The 16383-nt window shown below is 46.4% G+C and overlaps 1 protein-coding gene across 1 annotated transcript; it reads left to right on the forward strand.

The window, feature by feature from the left end:
- Positions 1-588: 588 nt before the first annotated feature.
- On the forward strand, positions 589-16373 carry LOC111840641 (enoyl-CoA hydratase EchA19). Its single transcript, XM_072714204.1, has 6 exons — positions 589-952; positions 2250-2420; positions 6784-6881; positions 7161-7305; positions 12778-12927; positions 14106-16373. Exons 1-6 carry the CDS (start codon positions 820-822, stop codon positions 14360-14362), a joined length of 954 nt encoding a protein of 317 aa, XP_072570305.1. The 5' UTR covers positions 589-819; the 3' UTR covers positions 14363-16373.
- Positions 16374-16383: the final 10 nt, after the last annotated feature.

The following is a 16383-nucleotide window of genomic DNA, read 5'->3' on the forward strand; positions in this document are numbered from 1 at the left end:
CTAATGAAGGCAATGTACAGTTGGCAATAACCAATCAGAGACAAGCGAATGTATTGCCAGGGGGACTGGCATGAAGGACACTGAAGCGCCAAGTCGGTCACATGATTGGCTACTAGCATTCTGATTGGAAGATCTCAAAAAGTTGCCCACTGAGGTCCAAATTGGAATTTCATACTCAATGAGAAAGTGCCACATTGCTCAAAAAGTTGTCCAGGGTTGCTCGTTTCAGTCAGTCAGCTGGCTGGAGTGAAACTTTCAATTCGAGACAAGTCTGCACACACATTTACATGTATGTTCAGTTTTACCTAGTCTGTAGTGTTTGCAAACTACCCCAACGCTTTTGATGTATCCAATTTTAGGTTTATAATAGAATACAGATTTGCCGCAAGATTTCCTGCGTAAGCGTGTCACGCCAGATTCGTGAGAGTTTGCAGCTCTGCGCGTGTATCACCTTCAGACAACATAAACAATTAAGGCTGTGCCATGCACAGGCAAGTGCTCGGAGAAAAGTTGGGGAGGTCTCCCTCGTTAAATTTTGTCTACCGCGGGGTCCGGGATTAAATTTTTTTAAATTTTTTTTTTTAAACTGCGGTACTGTCATAATCGAAATTTAATTGGCACTTCCAGCACCTCCGGTGACTTGCTCATGGCGGCACCCTCTTTGTTTCCGGGTCACTTTTTTTTTTTAAAACCGGCGCAGAAGACTTTGGATATTTACCGCAGTATACTTTCGGCTTTAACTGTTCTTTTCTTTCCATACTTTAATTTCAGTCGTCCTCCCTTATCGACTCCGACAACTACTCTACCAGCACAGTCGACATGGCCTTGGTTTCCGCCGCCCTTGTTTTGCGGACTAACCGGACTTTGTCTGTATGGGCAATTTCGGCCGGCCTCCGAGGGGGCTTTTCCCGCGGCTTCGGCCCAGTTCAGTCTATGTCGGCATTTTGCTCCGGTAAATATCACTATGCAATGATCCACCGCACGCAGGGTGACCGGTTTATAAACCCTGCATACAGCAGGTGATTAACATCCGCAAATATCCGCATTGAATAGAGCTTGAGCCATCAGTGTATAGTTATGACGTGACACATGTTTTTTAATAATATAATCATTTTACAATAAGCTGAATAAAAAGCGACCGAAAACTCATTTTATACTCTCTCATATAGTGGATGTAATGTGTTTTATGAAACACTGGAGGGCAGCAAAATGAATGAAATCTTACACCCGGTCAGACCTCGAATGTTTTTTCTGAGTATTAACTTGAATCAGTCTGTATAAGATAAACAATGAAAAATATGGCGGAAAAAGTTACAAAATGGTTCTATACTGGAGGCTTCCTAGAAATCCTTTATTGTTAAATCTGTGGTTGAAATATGTTTAAAGGAAGAACATAGTATGGGTTTGATAATGTTTATTTGGCCAGAATGTTTAGACCTTTTTCATACTTGTAATTATGGGTTGTTTTATGGGTTTTTCTTACAATCACATCAAAAATGTAGGCATTTTTTGTGGAAAAAATAGGAAACTACTGGGCTGATTTTCTAAACATCACCATGGTCTGCGGTGAAGGTGTATGTTTAAGCTTTAGTTTTAATTTCCTTTCTGGGTTTACAGCTCTTGGGGTGCTGCTGACATTTCTCTCCACACTTCTCCTCTTGGAACCTCAGATGTGGAGAGTTCATCTGGTGTAAGGAGAAACAGGGAGCGATGTTTTACATCAGTTGAGATGTGGGCCTGGTCAGCCTACTTAAAATAGTGAATACAAACCATAAAAATAAAACAAATAACTATCGGCCATGAAAGATGTGGACAGATTCAGCTAAACTGAGTTTGTTTTTCCATACTTTGGTTTCTCATGCCTTTGTAAATTCATCAATGCAAGTTCAACAGAGTTTTCCACAAAGCCTGTTAGAACTTGCCCTAAGTAAAATAATGTCCAAGTACTAGCTATTTCTAGTGAGACACATGTGCCTGACTTTGTCTTGCCCTTATCTCACTTCATTCAGTTCCTTGAACGAATGGCCCTTGTAAGGAGCTTTTTCTCTTAAAATTTACCATTGCTGTATGTCCTCTCACCACAAAGCTTCTTCATCAGGCCATTTCTCCAACGTAAGAAGATGCATCACACAGCTTATCCCTCATCTCCAGCAGGATCCCACCCACAAACGCACAGCAGAGCCTCCTTTGTGAATGAAATGGCCCTCATTTCCCTTATTTGGTGTTGTGTCCCCCCCGGTCCCCTGTAGCTTCTTCACAGACTGTGGTTTCGGAGAGGAGGGGCTCAGTGGTCACCATCGGAATCAATCGACCAGAAGCGCGCAATGCGGTGAACCAGGAAACGGCTCAGCGCCTTCTGGAGGAGTTCACCGCCTTTGACAGCGACCCTGACCTCACGGTAGCGGTACTCCATGGCATTGGTGAGGAGAAACAAGATGGCTTTGCCAATTGGCCTTTGTCAGATCTTGCTGGGGAATGTTTGTGGCCCTGTATTTTCCCAGTGAACATCAGTGTGTGACAAGAACTGTTGAGGTGATGATCCCTTTCCACCACACCAGGTACCATACTTTTGGCACTTCAAAAATGTAGCAAAAGTACGGTACTTCATGGTATTGGTTTTCCACTGGCGTTAAAAACTGGATTGAGGTGTTTCTTCAAACCCATTGTCACAGATGTATAAAATCAAGCATCTAGCCATGACGTCAGGTTTACTAACGTGTGAAAGAATGGGTCATTCTGAAGAGCTCAGGGAATTCAAGCATGGTTCTGTCATAGGATGCCACCTTTGCAATAAGCCAGTCGGTGAAATTTCATCGCTGCTTGATATTGCATAGTGAGGTGTTAGTGGTATTATTGCAAAGTGGAAGCGTTGAGAAACAACAGAAACATGGGCACAAAATGGCAGACCATGTAAAGTAATAGAGCGGAGTCCTGAGTGCATACAAGTCACTAATGCTCTTTTGACACACTAACTACAGAGTTGCAAACTTCCTTCCCTCAGCACAAAAACTGTGTACTGGGAGCCTCATGGATTGGGCTTCAGTGGCAGAGCAGCTGCACACAAGTCTTACATCACCAAGCGCAGTGTCAAGTGTTGGATAAAGTGGTGCAAAGCATGGCAATTATATGCTTCCAACTTTGTGGGAACAGTTTGGGGAAGGCCCTTTGTTTACTGGCCTGCACAGAGTCCTGACCTTAACCCTATCAAACACATTTGGGCTGAACTAGAATGGAGATTGCACGTCCAACATCTGTGCATGATCTAAAAAATGCTCTTCTGGATGAATTGGCAAAAATTCCCACAGACATTCCAAAAGCCTCCCCAGAAGACTGGCAGCTGTTGTAGCTGCAAAGGGAGGATCAACCCCATATCGATGTCTAACATGGCATGTTACGCACACATCTCAAGGACCTCGATAGTCAGCTGGATTGTGGTCAGGCTTTTCCATACCTTCATACTGTCTGGAAATTATAGCATGGGGGTTTTGTTTCACTAAAACAGTTTTACTTCCTCATATGAAACAAAACTTGGCAAGCTTCGCTATTTTAATGATGGTTAATTTTCAAGATTCTCTAGTACAGGTTTAAAAATTAGTTTAAAGTTTACCGTGGCTGCTTTTGCATGAGCTCTGCATACGCTTTCTAATCATTGTCATTCTTTCTGTTTAAATCGCTCATAAAGGGGTTTGTTAGAAATGTATTTATTACTTTTATTATTATAATTTATTTTTTGCTTTATAAATATCCTAATATAGGCTCCAGAACCTCCACAACCCTGAATGGTACAAGTGGGTGCAGAAGATGGATGGATGGATGAGTGGAAATATCCCAATGTTTATTACAACAAAATCCCATTGCGACATTTGATTTTTTTTTTCCCAAGATCATGCAGCCCTAGTATATTATAGCAAATATTTTTTTCTGGTCTTGCCATCCTGATCATCTTCTGGTTTTTCCAACCACATCGCAATTAAAGCGTGGATCTCTTTATTTGTCCATGCGTACATTATTATTCATAAATTTTTCAGCACAATGGTTGTATTATGTTTCAGAGGCAGGTTATTTGCATAACCAATCGACAATGAACGACAATGAACTCAATGAGCACAAAGTACCAAAGCACTCGATCAGTCAATGGAAAAGGGTAAAGTTCCAAAAGTACAATATCTGGTGCAGTGGAAAAGCATCCTTAGTCTCTGGTGACATTATTGAGGTGGTGCTCTCTCAGTAACTGGTGACATTATTGAGGCGATGATCCTTTACTCTCTGTTTGTGGTACTGAGGCGATGATCCCTTAGTCTCTGGTGACATTATTGAGGTGGTGCTCTCTCAGTAACTGGTGACATTATTGAGGCGATGATCCTTTACTCTCTGTTTGTGGTACTGAGGCGATGATCCCTTAGTCTCTGGTGACATTATTGAGGTGGTGCTCTCTCAGTAACTGGTGACATTATTGAGGCGATGATCCTTTACTCTCTGTTTGTGGTACTGAGGCGATGATCCCTTAGTCTCTGGTGACATTATTGAGGTGGTGCTCTCTCAGTAACTGGTGACATTATTGAGGCGATGATCCTTTACTCTCTGTTTGTGGTACTGAGGCGATGATCCCTTAGTCTCTGGTGACATTATTGAGGTGGTGCTCTCTCAGTAACTGGTGACATTATTGAGGCGATGATCCTTTACTCTCTGTTTGTGGTACTGAGGCGATGATCCCTTAGTCTCTGGTGACATTATTGAGGTGGTGATCTCTCAGTAACTGGTGACATTATTGAAGCGATGACCCTTCACTCTCTGGTTGTGGTACTGAGGCGATGATCCCTTAGTCTCCAGTGGTGGTACTGAGGCGATGATCCCTTAGTCTCCAGTGGTGGTACTGAGGCGATGATCCCTTAGTCTCCAGTGGTGGTACTGAGGTGATGATCCTTTACTCTCTGGTTGTGGTACTGAGGTGATGATCCCTTAGTCTCCAGTGGTGGTACTGAGGTGATGATCCTTTAGTCTCCAGTGGTGGTACTGAGGTGATGATCCCTTAGTCTCCAGTGGTGGTACTGAGGTGATGATCCCTTAGTCTCCAGTGGTGGTACTGAGGTGATGATCCCTTAGTCTCCAGTGGTGGTACTGAGGTGATGATCCCTTAGTCTCCAGTGGTGGTACTGAGGTGATGATCCCTTAGTCTCTGATAATGTTCCCACCCACAATACTTATGTTTCTCCTTTGCTTTTCAGAAGCAGTTGCCTCCTCTGTGTAGCAGCCATCATGTGTATTTTCTTTGTTGGGTGATGCACAGTGTTATTTGAACTGGAGATGGTTGTAATTATGCCCTGAGTAATTATTTGACAGAATATAATTACCGAGGGGGGGCTGGGAACTCCCATCCAGTGATGCCCGTTTACCATGATTCCTGTAAATATGCGACTGAAGCCCCAGCAGTAGAATCACATCACAGGGGCTTTGAAGTGTCCCTCCAGTGCTCTGTTGCTGCATGTGGTGGCTGTGAGCCCCCCCCCCCCCCCCAAACAGCCGCTGCATCCACATCGCAGGGGGGTAGCCCTGCCAGCCATCACCATCCAGACACATGCGGGTGCCTCCAGTGACTAATTTCATGGAGGAATATGGTGATTGCTCACTTGAAGTGACTTCTGCAAAATGGAGTGCTGCTGTGGCCCTCTGATTAGAGAAACCGTAACCCAGATTCGGGGGATAACGGCCTGATCCAGTGAGGTCTGACCGGGAGTCTGTCATGTTATGCTGCTTAATAGAAACCAGCTGCTCAGTGTTACTCTCGCAAAATGTGCTGAAATTGATTTAATTTGTCTCTGAAACTTAACTGCCGCTCATTTCCGTGTACAAATCTGTGTTCAGAGCCGGCATTTCAGTCGAGTAAAAGTTACTCTGCAGTGGTTCACCGAAATCCCACTGTTTCCACTCATTTCTGTGCCATATTGGGAAATACAACTTCTCCTGTCTTGTTTTTAGGAAACCAGCATGTACATTTTTCCACGTGGAGCTCAGTTCACAGCAGCTGGTCCCACATAATCATTGTGTGTAAGCAGGGATTGGACTGATTCCCCTAGGTGATGGCCTCTTAGTACAAATTCAGTTCTTTAGCACCAGTTGCTGTTACTGCCAGTCCAGCCTACGCTTTCATTCAATTTAAGCTGCTGGGAGGTTAGAGCTTGAACCTACAGCCTCAAGGTTTGTGGTTCAGAATCCTTAATGACAGCTCCACCTGGTTGCTTGCATGAGTGTGGCAGTGTGTGGCTCGGTGGGCTAAGCCTGTGTGCCTGTAATCAGAAGGTTGCCAGTTCAAACCCAGCCTATGCACAGCTGTGGGTCCCTGAGCAACGCCCTTAACCCCCAGCTCCCTGGGGGACCCTTCGCGGACAGCTTACTCTCCAAAGAGCAAGTTGAGGGAGGCGTAAAGATCATTTTCCCACAGGGATCAATAAAATATCAATGATTATGTTTGATGCTTTTGGTCTAGATTATGTGTGCACAAGTTCACTGGACAGTGGTGTTGAGAGCTTTTGGGGCTGGTTGTTCGTGATCGGGGGGTCCGGTGGGGCCTGGTGGTTTGGTGCTGGATTGTTGGGCTGTCAGCATCGGTGATATTTTGTGGGAGGAGCAGCTTCAGCTGTCTTTGAGGAGAAGTTCCTCTCTGAGGAAGGGTTGCTCTCAAAATTGCAGCTGAACTCTCCGTTGTTTTTTTCCAAGTTATTCTTCTCCCTTTGCTCTCGGTTTCTGCCGCTACACTTTATAATTTTGTGGTCTTTTTTTTTCCAGGAGGGAACTTCTGTGCTGGTTATGATCTGAAGGAACTTGCCCATCAGTCTGCATCCCTCAAATTGGAACAAGATGTCACCAAAGGTCCTGGGCCGATGGTACAAGACGAGCCTGAGAACATGCCCGGTGTTGATTCAGCGCTATTTTGTGTCGGGGGCCCCACGCCCATGCTTGTCTGTAATGATGTGTCAGTGGTTTGTCTGTGCTTCTCTGTCTGTAAGTCTGGGTTTTTATTCTGAAGGTCTCTGTCAGTCGCCCTTCACTGTCTGATTGTCTGGTCTTTGTTTGTGTATGTGTGTGGCGGGGTTGGGGATATGGGCCTCTCTCCTGCCCTGACCCACAGGTTAAGTCCCGCCTTTGCCTCTGTTGCCCTTCAGGGTCCCTCCCGCCTGCAGCTCTCCAAGCCGCTGCTAGCAGCTGTCAGTGGCTACGCTGTCGCCGGCGGTCTCGAGCTCGCGCTCTGCGCTGACATCAGAGTGGTGGAGCAGAGTGCCGTGATGGGCGTCTTCTGCCGGCGTTTCGGTGCGTTCCCCCCCCCGTCCCCCGCTCAAATGCCTGAGAGGTCACCTAAACTGCATTGGTGTAAGGGTCCAGCACTGAGGAGCTGGTGGTTCTGATCTAGGCTCTTTGTGACGATCCCCTCCCCAGCCGCAAATGCAGTCCACCACCACTTTTTTTTTTTTTTTTTTTTGAGAAGCCCTTGTTTACAAGCTGTAGCTAATTCTGCCCCTTTTTTCCAAGCAAGGCTCACCGTTCTCTCTCTGCCATAACCGATGTGGTTCTGCCGGTGCTGCCCTGCTGGCATTCTCATTAATACATGCTGGTTTAAACAGCCGCCATGATGGGGGGAAAATAGACAGACACCCGTCCGTCCGGCTGATAGTGTCAGTCCCGCCGGCTTTCCTCAGGGAGGTGATGTCACCAGCATCAGCAGCGAGAGGGTGGCCTGGCGCGCTGTTCTGTTGGACATGTGACTCTGACCCAGCAGACTGTCTCCAAAACTCGCTTGCGTAGCGTATTGAGTGTCAGAGTGTAAGCGATAAATAGGCAGGGGAAGCTGAAATGCTGAATGTCTGAAGGGTTCCTCTTAAGTGTTTCTCCAAAAACCTCCTGGATGTGTTTCTTCTATGGTTCTTTCTTTGGATCTTCTCTTTATAGGAAGATGAGGGTGGAAATGGAATCCTGGCTTTAGAAGCCAGCCGGTCTGGAGCAGGATGGATGGTCTCACTGTGATTCATACCCTTGGAGAAAGCAGTTTGGTGTTGAACGAAGGCGTGCGCACTGCTCTGTTTTACTGCCTATAGTCAGGAATAAAAGCTATTTATCAGGGCACTGACATTCTTGGATTCGGTTTATTTTAAAACCCTTCTGGTAAGTATGTTAAATGTCTAATTTTGACAGATAAATTATCCAACATCCGTTGGTGAGCCCCAGATGGTAGAAGCTACAGGGATTCCCTTGTGGCCTCTCAAAGACTACAGTGTATATAAATGTATGATGTGGATTTGCCAAAGCCACAAGTGAGTGACTACTTCCTGTCATGTGACGCCTGTGAAAAAGGGAAATCCACATCCTACCGTGGCCAAGTGGGAGCCACGCTAGCAGCGTGAGAGCGGCCCGGAGGGTCTTTGCTGCCAGGGTGCTGCTCGGCCTGCGTGCAAATGCTGCTTGTTTACCAAATTCCTTACATGTTACTCTGGAAAATATAGCAATGCGTTGTTTACCTGAAGTAGGCAAAGAGTCATTTGGGTGGAAGAAGCCCTCCAGGGTGACCCTTTCGTGTAAGATGACAAAGTCACATTAGCCCCGTCCCCGTTTCTGTAGCCGCATTTAGGCAGATTTGACTGATCTGCGGATGACTGATCTGTGTCACTGCGAGGGCAGCGTGTGGTGGGTGTCAGGAGTCCCCAGCTGCCCCTCTAACCATACGGTAGCCCCGAGCTTCTCTATATCTTTCTCTCTGCTTCAGAATACTTTTCCATGCACTATTGTACCTCATTATTTACTTAACAGATGCTCATTTAAAAAAATAAAAATAAAAGAAAGGGAAAAAAATACTGCAAATTTAATCGTTGTGCTAGTGGAAGGAATACAAAGCCAGGGATGATGCAGCATATGAAGGAAACATCTATGGAGACGTGAGCATGACAGAATGTCTGAGGAATCTTTCTGGAGATGATTCAGGGCTGCGTTATGTTGCTATTTAATTGTCCATCCAAAGCTTGAGTGGGAATGTTCACTTGTGTGCAGTTTTCCAGTGTAACAAGGGATGCTGAACTCCATTCACGACGAGCAGAGCTGGAGCCCAGCTATGTGGGTGCAGAGAGGAGGGGTTTAGGGCCTGAGTTGTGCAGGTCATCCTGGGGGATCTCTGGCCGCCGTGGCCATGGGATGCCGCATACAACAGCGGATGCGAGTTTCTGCGGATAACCATACCAGCAGAAGGAGCTGATTGGCGTGTTACAATATCGAGGCTTTTGGCATCTCTTTGCACTTCAGTATAACAGATTCAGAAAGCCTCCTGTTTCCTCCCCTTGGATTTGTCCATAACTCTGCTGAAGCTCTTCAGGTCCACAGTGGAATGGGACTGTGGGAGCCTCACCATCAGGAAGTCTGGGGGGGGGGGTCCTGAAATTGTCCCAGAGTTTATGTGGGGCTTGTATGTATGATGTAACATGCGCTAATCTGTCCAAAAGCATGGGGATGTCCCTACTTCACTTAGAGAGTACGGTACCAGTCAAAACTTTGGACACACCAAGCCAACTACAAAGTGATAGTGTATGTTGTATATAGTATGTTGCACCATATGACCTGGCCACCTGACTTTAAAAAAATACCGTGATATACCATGAAATTGCCACAGTCTTAAATAATACCATAATACAAATTTTTGGTTATAGCGCCCAGCACTAAGTGGCGGCATGCTTTACATCATCCAATGTTTGGCATTGCACTTGGTGATGAGGCTTGTATGCAGCTGCAGCTGCTTGGCCATGGAAGCCCATTCCATGACGCTCCTGCTGCCCAGTGCTGGGGTTAATGCCAGATGAAGTTTGGGACTCTGCAGTTATTGAGCCAACAGAGTATTGACTACTTTTATGCACTATGTGCCTCAGCACTCGGCAACGCCGCTCATTTAACATGGTCTGCAACTCCATGGCTGAGTTTCTGTTATTTCTAAATGCTTCCACTTTACAATAATACAGGGTTATTCAACGTGTGAAACCTCTGACCAATCAGAATCACTAATTATTAAACTAACTACCTGGGAGGACTGAAAACAAGGCCTGGATTTGGAATCGAGGTCCAGATTTGAAGAGCCCTGCAATAATACCACTTACATTTGACTGGAATTTCTAGCAGGGAAGAAATTTCACAAACTGACTTATTGGAAAGGTGGCATCCCATGACAGTATCACGCTTGACTTCGCTGATCTCTTCGGAATGACCCATTCTTTCACAAATGTTTGTAAATCTGACTGCAGGGTTAGGTGCTTGATTTTATACACCTGTGACAATGCGTCTGAATGAAACACCTGAATTCAATAATTAAGAGGTGTTTCCCAATACTTTTGTCCATATAGTGTACGTGGGACCTCTTTAAGCACAACTGGAAAGCATCCCGGTAGGTTCCCTCATGAAACTGGCATAGAGGAGAAAGTAGGGTCAGCCAGTCCTGGAGCAATTGGGGTTAATAAGGGCCTTTCACAGGGTCCCAATGGTGGGATCACTCTGTTGACCATGGAATTTGAACTGGTAACCTTTTGAGTCCCACCCACAGAGCTGCTCCCCCCTCTGCCCCAAAGTAAATTTTTTTGTTAAATACTTTTTAGGTTACTGCATAATTCCATATATGTTATTTTACAGTTTTGATGTCTTCATAATAATTCTAAAATGTAGAGAATAGTACAAATAGCACTGTATTGACTTCCGGTTGAGTATACAATTAATTTTAGGATGTTGGTATTCACCTATAGAGCTCTGTATGGACAAGCACCTGAATATATTACTGGTTTCTTGCACTGCTACACAGTTTATCGGGCACTTAGGTCTGGGCTAGGCCCGGGGCGATATATCGATATTATATCGTGCATGCGCAGTCATCACCAGGGCTTCAGGTGACGGGCGAAACATTTGGCCAGATGCTAACTTTTTGATACTATACGGATGTTTATTTACACCAACAAATTTAAGCAGATTGATGTTTAGTAGTGCACCAAAAATATTAATGAGAAATCATTTTGTCACACCCAAAAGTTAGTAGCCAGTATAAATTCTGCATATCCTTATGTTTAATAAATGTGTCAGACTGTAAACTACAAAAAGTGCCGCCACCCCACACACGTCTTTTTACCTTGTTTATCCACAAGATCTCCTCTTTAAACGATGTTGTGGCTGCTGAGCTGTTCCTTTCTTCACCGCCACTTCAGTGCGATATACCAAACCACAGTATACCTAAACAGTATTATGGGGGGTGCTTCGCTTATCGGATTTAATAAACACAAAGATACGCCAAGTTTATACAGATTACTAACTTTTGGGTGTCACAAAACATATTAATATTTTAGCCGTTCTACTAAACTGCTGACCAAATTGGGCTACAGGGTCCTGTAGGTGTCCCATGTACCCGGCTAAAGACACAGTGATTTTGCCTTTCAGTCTTTTGCACCAAGGCTTTGGAACAGTCTCCCGCGAGTGTTGTGTTCAGCTGAGTCAGTTAACAGGTTTTAAAAGCCACTAAATGCTTCTTTGTTTAAGGAGGCATTCGAATTGAGTAGTCTTTTGTTTGTATTGTGTTGTTTTTAGTACTGTTTTTGTTTATTTACCTTTCCTTGTTTTATGTTGATGGTACTTTTAAATGTTTTAGTGCTGTAAAGCGCTTTGTGACCTCTTGTCTGTGAAAGACCCTTTATAAATAAATTTTACTTACTCAAATAAACCTTTCTATGGGTTGGTGTGTCCAGCCTTTTGACTGGTACAGTATACCTTTGGTGGGATACTCTCATGTGCTAGTGAGCACCTCTAATCTGGGGGGTGGGGAGGGTGATGCTGGACATGGGAGGGTGAAGAAGAACTGTGGCTCCAATCCCTCCATTATCTTATCTTACCAGTGACTACCTAGGAGGGAGTAAGGAAAGGGTTACAGTCGCTCTGGCAGAGAGGATAGGGCCCTGTCTGCTGGTGCCGGAGGGGAATTTCTCAGTGGCTCGCTCTCGGAGTTTGAACGTTTCCCATGGTACACGGAATATCCCTAGTCTCTCATTAGTCCAGCCATGAGGCTGCTGGAGGGTGATGCCAAGCAGTTCGGGTTTCGGGACTGACGGTCAGTTTTACCGACGCGCCCGATGGACATCCTTGAACATCAGGGTGACCGAGGCCGCCGGGCTGATGTCACAGTGCCAAGGCCAGAGGGGGTGTGTGAACCGCTGGCTGCTTCATACTCACTGCTGTGTTGTTGCCCTTGGTGCCAGAGGATGACCCCGATTAGCTGAACATGAAAGAGTTGGGATTGGCCATCCATGGATCATAGATTTCCGGGCTTTTTGAGGTGAAATTCAAATACAATGTCACTTGCCTATTTAGCTCCTGTAGGATTCTCTGGAAAAGCAAGTTTAATAATGAAGGTACTTCAGTCATCTGCTTGTAGTGCAGTGGGAGAACCTGCGAAGCCTGTGGATACTTTACTTTGTTGGGAGAGGCCTAGAGCTTCAGGGTGGTTCACACAGAAAGTGAGTTTGGGGAAAAATCAGAGTGTCCCCTTCAGAAGTGTGGCTCCACAGTAATTTTAAAGGAAAAGCAGAGGACTACTTCGTCACGTGATGAAAGGTCTCCTTGATGCATCATGGTCATGCCGGCCAATGGCATTTTGCTCATGAGTATTTCTAACTATGGAAACCTTTTCATTCAGCAGCTAAACCCGACTTGTCAGCCTATTCCACTTTTTTCACTGTCATCACACTCTTTGTCTTGTCACCCTGTCCTGTCTCCGTGCAGGTGTCCCACTGATTGATGGGGGCACAGTAAGACTCCCCTGCCTCATTGGTCTGTCCCGGGCTCTGGACCTGATCCTAACTGGCCGGCCGATTGGTGCACAGGAAGCACTGGCCTTTGGGCTGGCCAATCGCGTCGTTCCAGATGGGCAAGGTAACGCCCACCTGCACCTTGGGGGGCCTCTCCTGTAACCTTCCCCATACACTTGGCAGATTTACGTTGATGACTGTTGTGCCTATTTTGTGCATATTTGCAGTCAGATACATGCAATCAGGGCTGGACTGCAATTAAAAATTGGCCCTGGACTTTGGGGTCCCCTATGATAAATTCTGCCAGCCCACAAACCCATTGGCACACTAGGAAAATGCCCAATATACCAATGTCAAGTCCAGGCCTGCATGCAAACAAGTTGGGTTCATGATGGAAACAGGGTAAATAGCAAGAACTGTCACCGTTTGAGTCATCAGTGGAGAAAAATGTATGAATTCCTCACACTCATCTGCCAGTGAAGCCATCAGCTTTAATTTATACCCCTTTAATTCGTACTGCGGCCTGTGGTGCAGGAAGACACTTCACAAAGTCGTCGATTTCAGTAATGTAAGAATCCCGCAGAAAAATCCCAAAAACTCGCATGTGATGAGGAGGCTCTGTGCACAGCCTAGGCTAAAATTCCTCAATGACATTAAAAGATTAACTTTGTTCTTTGAGGAAATCGTTCCCACAGCTGCAGCCAAGTCTGTCGGCCTGGGTCGTGGTTCTGGGCGCCTTGCTGTGAGCCAGAAAAGCAGAAATGCTGCACATAAGCCTCCAACATGCCCCTTCAAGGTGTAAGGAGTAAATAAAACACAATGAAAACCTTCCACACCTGCATTCCCCCACAGAAAGACACCCAGATGGGCTGCATGAATCTGTAACTGAACCTTCTAATGACAGTCCTCCCCTGAAGGTTCTTATTGGAGAGAGTGTGTGTGTTTGAATACTTTTTCTGCGTAAAGTGGGTTAATGCTCAATTCCAGCTTGCAGTCAGTCATTAACCAAACAGTTCACATGCTGTTCACTGCCGTACTGCCACACCTCGTTAATGTTCAGCTCTGCTCACTGTCATACCTTGTCGATGTTCAGCTCTGTTCACTGCCATACCTTGTCGATGTTCAGTACTGCTGCACCTCGTCGATATTCGGCTCTGTTCAGCTGCTGTACCTCGCCAATGTTTAGTGCTGCCACACCTTGTCGGTGTTCAGCTCCGTTCACTGCCATACCTCGGTGATGTTCAGTACTGCTGCAGCCCTGGTGATGTTCAGTACTTCATCCTGTGCCTTTGCGTGTCTCAGCCCTGCAGGTGGCCCTGGAGCTGGCCCAGCAGATCGGCAGCTTCCCCCAGCAGTGTCTCCGTGCCGACCGCGCCTCGGCGTACCACAGTGCTTTGGAGGCGCCCCCCTTCCGGGAGGCCATGCAGTACGAGTTCGACCACAGTGTGGCGGTCCTCCAGCTGGAGAGCGTGGCAGGGGCTGCCAGGTTCAGCTCAGGCACAGGGCGAGGAGGGGCCTTCCCAACCAGCAGCACGCATGATGACACGCGTGCAGAATGACTGCTCCTCATCAGAGCTGCTCCTCATCAGAGCTGCTCCTCATCAGAGCTGCTCCTCATCAGAGCTGCTCCTCATCAGAGCTGCTCCTCATCAGAGCTGCTCCTCTCAGTCTGCTGCGGGACAATGACATCCGGAAGCATGTAGGGGTTTTGCCGGATGCCATCATATACCGCTTCATTTTCACACACAAGACGTCTATTGTACAGCACAACAAGAATGAATAAATCCCACAACTTCAATCAGTCGAAGCTTAAAACAAATCTGCACCCGGACACATAAACACGGATCAGAATATACACCTGGTGCCCGTTTGTAAAGCCTGGTTTATTGTGAAGCTCATATCAAAGCACTATGGTGGACCGAGAGTAACTGGAAAACAGTGATGCACAACAATAACATCAAAAGCACCAGTAGAGGGCTGTGCCAACCGGACGTCTGTGTAAATCTTATCACCTGAAGCAAGGGACTGGAGATCTTTGCTCTGGATGCATCAGTCTCTCTCATCTGCAGCAATGAAATGATGAGACTCTGCTTTGAGCATTTGCACGCATCGTACGGCATGAATGCTGAAGGTATGCGACAGATTAACAGTGTGCAACACGTGCTTCAAAGACTTGCTTCTCCTGCAACATGGGGGCTGGGCTGGAGGAGGTGGGAGACGTGGGCCCACCAAGCGAACGGACACTGCTGCAGCCCATCAGTGGATCTGCTGAATGGGGGCAGGAACAAATCCCAGCTTCCCTCAGTCTCCCCGATGCTGCCTGGCTGTGCAGGCACACATCCTTCATTTAGCCTGATACGTGTCAAAAGGCAAGGTGATGCCTAATCAGAACATATTGCTACCAGTTCATGCTCCTGTTTCACCGTGTTTTTATTTTTATTTTTATTTTTTATCTACATTTAGTCCTTTATAGCAAATGGGGCTGTGTCTTTAGTGTGTTCCCTCCTCTAGCGTGCTTGTAATCAGTGGGGGGGCAACTCTGCACCCCCTAATCAGCCCTCCATGGTGTGGGCCACCTGCAGGCAACGCCAATCTCCCTTATCTGCCCTGTCCGCTTGCGGCTCCCATCCGTGGCCAGACGTCTCCTGCGGGTGGAGGGGGGGGGGGGGACACTGATCTCCTGATGCGGCTGCAGAGTGCCCCACCCCCTCCCCAGTCATTCACTGTGTTTGAAGTTCTGACATGGTGTCACTGAGCAGAGCTTCCGTAACACCTCTGCTGACCTGGGACCATCAGAAGCTGCATTAGGAGATCACTCACACTTTAGTCATCGAAAGGGCAGATTATGCCATGAATATTGAGATTGTTCAATTGATCAAGCCTTAAAACAGGCTGGGAGCCTCCCATGAGGAAGGTCTTCCAACTTGCTTTTAAGCAACATTTGTTGGATACCGCTTAACAAAACAACAGTTTTACAAGCTTTACTTTCCAATGCTGTGCTCAAGGGGTCCTCGCCGGGCACTGCTTTGTTTCCGGGTAAATAACCCCTCTGCTGAAAACAAGGAGCAGAATTGACTGTGGTTGATAAAAGCAAATTCAGAAAGTGCATGTTGATTTATTAACTGCTGGGTTCTATGCATTTTTGTTGCTCTGCAATTCCATAGTAGTTTGATGCTGCTGCGACTTGGGCTCCCCCTGTGCCTGGATCCCGGCCAGCCTGGGGGATAGCATCTGCGGCTTTGATGTTGTGGTTTACACTTCTGCCAGATAAGATTGCCGGCAGAGTGATAAGAGAACTCCCTCTATCGAGTGATCAGGGATCTGGCAGACACAACATGAGACTCCCGGAGGAGACGGGGAGGAAGGGGCAGCAGGGAGACGCTCTGTTCCTTCTCAGGGTGGGAGACCTAATTGAGATTTATGTAAAATGTACTGGTTTTCCTTTGAATGTCTTGATGTTGTTAATGAACACCTCAGTGTTCTCTGAAAATGTGTTTTTGCAGGCCTAATGCACTTGTATGGTCACAATCATGGGTTTGAGATTTGGCTCAATAAATAAGAAGAAATCTTTTGGATGTCA

Source organism: Paramormyrops kingsleyae, chromosome 1, assembly GCF_048594095.1.
Source record: "Paramormyrops kingsleyae isolate MSU_618 chromosome 1, PKINGS_0.4, whole genome shotgun sequence".
In the NCBI taxonomy this organism is placed as follows: domain Eukaryota; kingdom Metazoa; phylum Chordata; class Actinopteri; order Osteoglossiformes; family Mormyridae; genus Paramormyrops; species Paramormyrops kingsleyae.